Genomic DNA, 8842 nt, shown 5'->3' with positions numbered 1-8842 from the left:
AAAAGCAATTAAATAATCTCTAAATAAATAAGTAATAATTAACTTTAGGTACTTAGAACTTGTTTGGGTTAGTTTTTTTCTAACTTAAAAGCTATTATGAAACTCTTATGAAAAATAACAGCTTTTAGAATTAAGCTGAAGAAGTTTGGTAAATTTTTTTTATAAGTTTTTTTTTTATAAGCTATAATTTTAGTTAAAATTATAGTAAAGGTTTTTTTTTTAGAAAATTATATTATAATTATTTTTAATAGATGAGGATATTTTTGAAACAAAAATAAAAATTTTCTTGTATTTTTTTTAAAAAAAGAAGAAACTCTTGATAGGAGCTTTTCCTAAAGCTTTTTTTCAAAAAATTTATTTTTTAAAATACAGTTATTTTTTTAAGAGTTTTTCAAATTTATGTTTGACTTTTAAAAGAATAGATAGATTGAAAAAAATCAAGCAAACAAGCACTTAATCAAATTCGTGTTTTGTTACTTTCAACAAAAAATGGTTAAGACAATAAATCCTAAGTCAAAATAATAAATAAAAATTAAAAATTAAAATATCAAAAATAAAATAAGTAAATAAATCAAACTCATCAATTATTATAATAGAAAAATTAAGTAGCTGACTAGATATTTTTTATACAGAGAATGCTGGCAAGCAAAAAAATATAAAAATTAAATTTTTTATTTGTACAGTATTTGATAAAAAAAGAAAATAAGAGGAGGTGGTTGTGAAATTTTGAAAAGTAGGATTTAAGATAATTCTATTGTAATAGTTTTATTTTAATCTTATTAAAATTAATTGTTGTAGATATCTCATCATAAAAATTATTGTTAAGAAAAAATTATAAATTTCAAAAAAATATGTTAGAAAAACTTTATAATTTTGTAAAGACAAATTATAAAATTTCAAAAATATAAAATTAAATTATAAAAAGTATAAAATTGTTCCCCCTCTCCCTCTACCTCTGAATCACATACCAAAAAAAAAATTTAGATGCATTCGTTTTCTTTACCAGAAGGCCTATATAAGAATACAATACTTTGGTCATGCAGAATATAGTGCCGAGTTGACTTTTTTGCCCAAAATCCAATTGCTAAGAAATTTTATTAGGCGGTTTCTTCTACTCTAAGGTTAGGTTTGTTTGATGGAAATGACAGGAATGGAGTGAAATAGTTTATATATGAAAATGAAATGAGAATATAATAGAATAGTTATTATTTTATTTGATACGACGAATAGAATAGGATAGAAATAGTTATTAAATTTATTACAGTGTTTGGTTGGTAATAATAATTTTAAAATAAGAAAAAAAATATAAATAAAAGATAAAAACACTTTTTATTATTTATATAATATTTATTTTATTAAATTTTTTAAATATTAATATCTATAATTTAATTAAAATATATTAATAATTATCATTTAAATTAAATATTTCATTTATAATTTAATCATTAATATTTTAAAATATTAATATTTTATTTAATTTAAACATTATTATGATCAATTATTTTGTTTTATTTTATTTCAAATATTAATAATTGATAATTTAAATATTAATATTTTATTTATAATTTAATCATTAATATTTTAAAACATTAATATTTTTTAATTTATATATTATTATGATTAATTATTTTGTTTTATTTTAAAATATTAATAATTGACCATTTAAATATTAATATTTATTTATAATTTAGTCATTAATATATTAATATTTTATTTAATTTAAATATTGTTATGATAAATTATTTTATTTTGTTTTATTTTAAAATATTAATAATTTAATCATTAATATTTTAAAATATTAATATTTAATTTAATTTAAATATTATTATGATTAAATTTTATTTTATTTATTCTTATTTTATTTTAAATATTAATAATTGGTCATTTATTTAAAATATTAATAATTGATTATTTAATTATTAATATTTTATATATAATTTAAATGATTTTATGCTTATTTATTTTTAATTTATTTTTTAAATAGGAATAATTTATAATTTAAATATTAATATTTTATTTATAATTTAATTTTTATGATTTTAAACTATTAATATTTTATTTATAGTTTAATATTAATGTGTTAAAATATTAATATATTATTAAAAGTTGGAATCCAAGGAGAGGAAGAGGAAAGAGAAAAAAAATAATATTTTATATAAATAGAGTTGTAATTTTTTAAACTTGTTAAGGATATTTTGATTTTTATGATTTTTTGAGTTTATTCCTCAAACTATGAAATAACTAATATCATGGGAAGAATGGTATTAGCTGTTCCTTAGTTTTGGAGGATTTTGAAAAATAGTCATTCTTATAGAATAGCTATTCCTTGAACTATTTCTCAACCAAATAAAGAAATTAAAATTCCTTAGGAATAAAGGGGGAATGGCTCTATAAGAATCATTGCTGTTCTTTTCTTTTTCCTCGGATAAAAAGCACATGTCATGATTATCTATTTGAAATGATAAAATTTTATTAGTGGTTTTTCTTTTATAATTTTTTGGTTGACTTTGGTATTGGGAAAGTAAATCATATTGTTATGATTTTGATTAGCGGGAATGTCACACTATGATGATCTTTTCAATAATGGTATATATCTCTTGCCATTGATTTTGCTTTTTGTTATTAATAAAGAAGATAATCACACATGTTTTAATTATTTTTATTCTATAGACGGAACATATTTTTATATGTGATTTCACATGTGAATGATTGTTAAATTTGCATATAAAAATAATAATGTGCATCACACGTTAATAATTTTAGATAAATTATTATAACATAGTTCACATGCTATTCGATCCTTTTAATTATGATTGAAATGTAAATGTCAATGTCATGATAATTTGGGTGTTGATCCTAAAAAACTAATGTACCTGTTCATTAACAGGAATATGTATAACTTTGGCACATGATTTTTTACTTTGTTGGACAAAATCTGAAGGAAGGGGTCCATTAATTTTCTATTGGCCACGCAAAAAGTGCTAAAGCAGGGGTGCTAATGCATCGGTATCTGGGAATTATAAAGCGAACGTGGCAAAGTGCGCCATCCCCAACTGATCATGTAAAGGGTGGAACAACGAACGTTTATGGCGTCACTAAAATAATAAAAATACATCATAAAATTCATATGTGTAAGTTCTTAAATTATTAATCTATTACAAAAGCTAAGCAGTTGCCAAAATTTATGAATTATGAATTTGAAATTTTCATATAGAAAAACGAAAACATAAATAAAAAATTTAAATCAATATAAACTGTCATCATCTATTCCCACAAAATTATATATCTAGTTATAGAGAGAAGGCATAATGTTTTAAATATTTTTTAAATTATTTTAAAAAATTAAGTAATTTTTTTTATATTTTTTAGATCAAATAAGTTTTCATGGTTATCAATTAATTATATTAAATAAAATATCATTAATTATTTTATACATATATAGTGTTGATTTAAGATTAATATGATGTTGATATGAATTGTAAAAATCTTACATAATTAATGTTTTAAAAAATAAAAATATTACATAATTAAGTCATCATGTTACATAAGTACACTACATCATCATCTATTATAATATATCCTCGTATCAAATTAGAAACTACTATGGTTGGTAAGGCAAGCTGCTCGAACAAGATTACTTTATTAATTAACTAATCATTAATTTTTTTATCAAATAAGTTAGGAATTTATGCATTTAAATATTTAATTTAATGATTAATATATGTATTTTTCACTTAAAAAATAGAGTTTACAAAATTAAGTATATTATAAAAAGATGGAATGGGGAATCAAGTTGTCCATGGCTTTACAGATTAGATGAAACCCTCGTGGTCATATCTAGTTTTTTTAAAAGAATCTTATCATGATAAGCTATTTATAGTCACGAAACAAAAGAGGTCTATATTTTTTATACAATTAAAAAACTAATCGATTCTCTCCTAGCTTCAAACGTTTGATTTCGGACGGATTTAAGTGGTGTACATGTTACCATGTCTATGCTTCTCATCAAAGATGTTTGCTTTTCTGAAAAAGGTCATTTTATTCCTTTTCATCTCGACACGATACGTGGACGGTAAATATTATTCATCTTCTAAAAGAATTCGAATATGTTGATTTAAAAATTAAAAGTATAAATCAAGAATTGCGAGAATTGATTTATATATTTGATGAGTTAAACAGTTATAAAATTGAAAAAAACTTGTATAATATAAAATTGTAAAGCTAAATTTTAATTATCTATGATACATATATATATGTATGACTAATTTTAATTTTATTTATAATTTAATCCTAACTAACAAACAATATTATAGGATAACACACTTAAGTATCTGGCTCATTGATTGGTGCATTATCCCTACCTAAAGAGCAAGATTTGAAACCTCTCTTCCTCAATTATAAAAAAAAATGATATTATAAAGTAACGCTAGTAAAATATTATAATATAACTAAGTAATATTGTTGTATTATAACTCTAATTAAATAAGTCACATCATTATCTTAGCATTAAGGTCAAGATAAATATAAGACTATACTAATTTTCAATATGTAAATTTACAATGAACATTTATTTTTTAAATTGTTAATTATTTATGAATAGTTGAAATAATACCTTAATGATGTATAATTTGTTAACTAATTAAAAAGTTGAAAATTGAAAATTGCAATTATCAATATATTTTGTAACTGTCAAAACTAATTTCATAAAAAAAATTGATGAAAATTTAATTTTATAATAATTTCATAAAAAAAATTCTTTATCATTAAATCTCCGTAGCAACGCGCGAGATAATATGCTTGTTCAAATTTAAAACTAATATACGACCTGATTAAGCTTCTCATCAGGCTTCAACCTTCATCACACAACCGGTCCGGCTCCGCAGCCTCGCACCCTCCGCTACTCGTGGGCTTGAGCCTGCAACTCACCGAATTTCGATGATGCCTGGGGTGGATAAGATTGAGGAGGAGGCCATGAACAAAGAAATACGAAATAATTATAATTATCTTCTCCAAAATATTTAGGAAGAGGCCGACTAGAGATTCTGAAAAATTATGATTTAAATGTTAAAATTGAAATTTATAACTAGGAAGAGAACCATTTTTGGGAAAAGGTTAATCTTGATAAAAAGGCAATACTTAATAAGTTTTTTATTTGTGTTTTTTGTTCCATTAGAGCTTTTATATTTAAATGCCGAAATTATCTATAGCAACAGATATACTCAGGGGAATGGTGCTCATGTAAAAGCCCCAAGCCAAATGAATCAAATGTTATTATGATACCCAATCAACTCTAAGCCCCCAAGCAACCACTTAATTTCCTTCTAGTTTAATTGGATGGATCATCTCAAACGAAATCCTTGGTTAGCAATCCCAGATTGACTTCTCCATCCGCTGTGTTTGAGAGTGACTTCAGACAGACGGCTAGTGATCTTAAGGGAGGAAAGTAGTAGGTTTTCTTAGCTCAACCACTATCACACTAATGTTGTCTTTGCTACCCCGAGCTATTGCAAGCTCAACCAACACTGCTGCTGCTTCGGCGGCACGGTTTTCGTTGACAATATTCTCAAGGGATTTCCTCCTTATTTGGCCGTTCAGACATCTCCTCACTACTCGGCACGCGACTTCATTAGATATCACATCCCACAGGCCATCACTAGCTAGTATGAGGAACTCATCGCGATTGGTTAGCTCTCTTACTGTTACTTCTGGCTTGCATATAACAAATGGTTTAAGGTACTGATCACCTGCATTCAAATTGTACTATCCCGTGAGAAAAATGGCTGGCAACCGAATCCTTTCAAGCTAGCTGTTCGGCCATGATCTCTAGCACTATAAAATTGATAAATGCTGTAATTGTTAAGCTACAGCAGAAGCTTTTCTACTTACCTATGGATCTTGAAGTGGCAAGTACTCCTAGCACACGATATCCATTCCAGTTTATGACCCTTCCACCACCGGCTTCAACTCTCTCCAACTCATCAGGTCTGTCAGGCTTTGCACAAAGAACGTGTCAATATATTGATTTCTTGCTGCTAAATTTTCAAGAAGCTGCTCTTTTCTCTTTCTGGTCTAAACAATCAAATTGATGACATACCATATTTCAAACAGTCGACCGAGGGATAAAATGCCAGGGAGTCTGAAGTAACTTGAGTATATATATTTATATATATATATATATTTATTTATATATATTTGTCTTGCTTCCATTACTAGTTTGTTTTTTCTTCTACCGACAAATATACAATCATCATAAACGGAAAAAGATAACAATGGTAAAGGAAATGTAAAGGAGAAAGGTCAGAAAAGCCTAAGGGGAACAAAGAAAGGACCGTAAAGAAGGTCCTACTAATCATTTGGTAAAAGAACAGAGAAATCCTACTAATCACATGGTAGATTTCTTAATAGTTCCAAACAAAATTTGCGACTGAATGGTAGTTTAGAGAATGATAGATCCAAAATTGAAATTGTTAGGTACAACATACTAATTAGTCTGTCATTTAACTCCTTTTATTATGTACTTTGATCTCAATAATTCTTGATTTAACATAGTTATGCTGTTTAATTTGACGACCCTTAAATTGAGGATTACCTTTTGCTAATAGTAGACATTATTTGTTCAAAAGATCAATAAGAAAAGTCCAGTCCGGCTATGTGGTAAACCCAATATTTCTAATTAAAGGAGAAAACCAGAACAAAATTTTTCATTGCAGATTTTTAATCAATATCAGCATGTACAAATCGAGGACAATCTCCTCCCCTTGTGTAAAATCCAATTTCCAGACCGGAAGCAAGGGTCTTCTGCCCACACTTTTTACTTAAATCATTTATCTCTCATTTGATCATTTGAGCCTTCAGATTTAGTCGCGTTCCCATGTATTTACATATAATTTCTCACCTCATATATATCTGGACAGGTCATTCTTTGTAAATCTGTGCTCAATTGCCCCAATTAATAAGTTATACAGACATCTTTTCGGTACAGATTCTCATTATACCATATATGTCTGCAGGGTATATTCTGAACTACCACCCCAATCTACTCTTTGTTTATCATCAGCACATAAACAAGATCATCCTGCTTGAAGAGATTCTTAATTTGTCTTAAACTAAACAAAAATCCACCATAGCTACCAGTATTCCTTTCAATTTTATCAGCAGAAAACATACTTTAAAATTAAACCTTTTAACATGATAAAACTAAAAAGAATATAAAGATATTTGAAAAAAGAGGCATATAAACATATGAATATTACCTTATGATCAAAAGACAAGGCCACAGCAACACCACCCCTCGATAGAACAGCTCTAGAGTCCCCACAATTTGCCACTATCACCTTACCGTTACCAACCACCGCCACAACAGCCGTCGACCCCACCATCTCCTCCTCCACCCTCCCTCTATTCACCTCTTCATCCATCTTCTCAAAACACCTCTCCATCGTTCTTCCCCAATCAATCCCATCTCCTTCCTCATTATCCTCTACTATTTCCTCCACCAGCACGTTATGCAACCTTTCTCTACACTCCTCCGCCACTCTGGACCCGCCGTGCCCGTCATAGACTCCATAAAAATTAAAATTTTCCCCTCCTTTGACCATAAATCCTAACTCCACTTTCACTGCATCTTCCATCTCTCTTCTCCTACCGATAACTGATAGTAACCCGTGAGACATGCACGTCAAACTTTCAACATCATTGTTTTTCTTGCAAGTTTTCTCTCCAAAGCCAGCTAAAACGATGTCCTTCTCCTCTAATGATGTTTGCTTTGACGAAGAAGAAGACAATGAAAGCGATATATCCGTTAAACCATTGCTTGGTTTTGATCCATGAAGAAGATTCTTGTCTTTATCGCCGTTGCTGCTGTTTTCTGTGATGGTTATATTCATCATTGTCTGACACTTGTACTTCAATCTTCTAATTTCCAATCTTCTCCGGCGAGCATTCTTGGTTCTGACGACTGTAGGCCTGCTGAGTTCACTGGAATCAGATGTCATTCTCCGGGGAGCTTTGGTTGATGGAGAGTAAAGCCTCAGTATCTTCTCCTCCATTTTTTTCTGCATGAAAGGCCAACCGACAACTGGCAGAAACAGATTAAAGTTGATATAAATAGATAGAGAGGAAAGCATTGAATTCGAGCCGTTGATTTTCTGCGATGCAATTGGCGGTAGCCACATGGGCTTTCATGTACCACTGACTGGGATTTTTCAAACAGAGACGTGGACGGCAGTGATTTGGTTCGAAACAGGTGGAGCTTGGATCTTGGGCCTAGTGATTTGGTTGGGTGAGGGAAGGGCCCCACCACTGATCTCTAGAAGTCGTATTACGTGGCCTCTCGTGTTTTCAGAGGGAAGAGGGGCTGGTTATGCTTTTTTGGAAAGGTATTTATTAATGTGTTTTTATCTGACAAGGAATGTTGACCCGACCGATGGATCGGACACGTGTTAGATCCTGCTCGGTCTCGTGCGGGATTTGGACCTCGTACATTGAGCCAGGTTTTGCCGATATCTTGTGTCCAGATCTTAAGCTCCGTCCCATGAAAATGTGGTAGTAAAGTAGTATTATCTTAACGTGAAAAAAGTGAAAAATATCAGGGAGGTCTGATTGGATTACCAATGTCCGAAGCTGACAGACGTGTCCCTGAAATCTGATTGGTCCACCTGACAACGTATGTTGCCTTGTCAGGAGACTCGGATTTCTAGTTAGTTAATAATCTCGTTAATCAAAAGGTCTTTAGTAGGTGCACAAACTTCTGCCCGGGCAAGAAAGCATGTTTTCCAACCACGTGGTTTAAATGAGAGAACGGGTGGGTGGGCTTTAACTGTCCTAGTCCTCTGGGTCTCTT

The 8842-nt window shown here is 29.2% G+C and overlaps 1 protein-coding gene across 1 annotated transcript; it reads right to left on the bottom strand.

Annotated features, from left to right (window-relative positions):
* Nucleotides 1-5100: 5100 nt before the first annotated feature.
* On the bottom strand, nt 5101-8189 carry LOC110426971 (protein phosphatase 2C 51-like). The gene is made up of 3 exons (XM_021442326.2): nt 7254-8189; nt 5887-5992; nt 5101-5744 (listed from the first exon to the last, which is right to left on the bottom strand). Exons 1-3 carry the CDS (start codon nt 8172-8174, stop codon nt 5431-5433), a joined length of 1341 nt encoding a protein of 446 aa, XP_021298001.2. The 5' UTR covers nt 8175-8189; the 3' UTR covers nt 5101-5430.
* Nucleotides 8190-8842: the final 653 nt, after the last annotated feature.

The sequence above is a fragment of the Theobroma umbraticum genome, unplaced genomic scaffold (assembly GCF_002168275.2).
Source record: "Theobroma umbraticum cultivar Fairchild unplaced genomic scaffold, ASM216827v3 scaffold_30.0, whole genome shotgun sequence".
Classification (NCBI taxonomy): Eukaryota; Viridiplantae; Streptophyta; class Magnoliopsida; order Malvales; family Malvaceae; genus Theobroma; species Theobroma umbraticum.
Note: the sequence above shows the minus strand (reverse complement) of the source record. Positions and strands in the feature narration are given on the sequence as shown.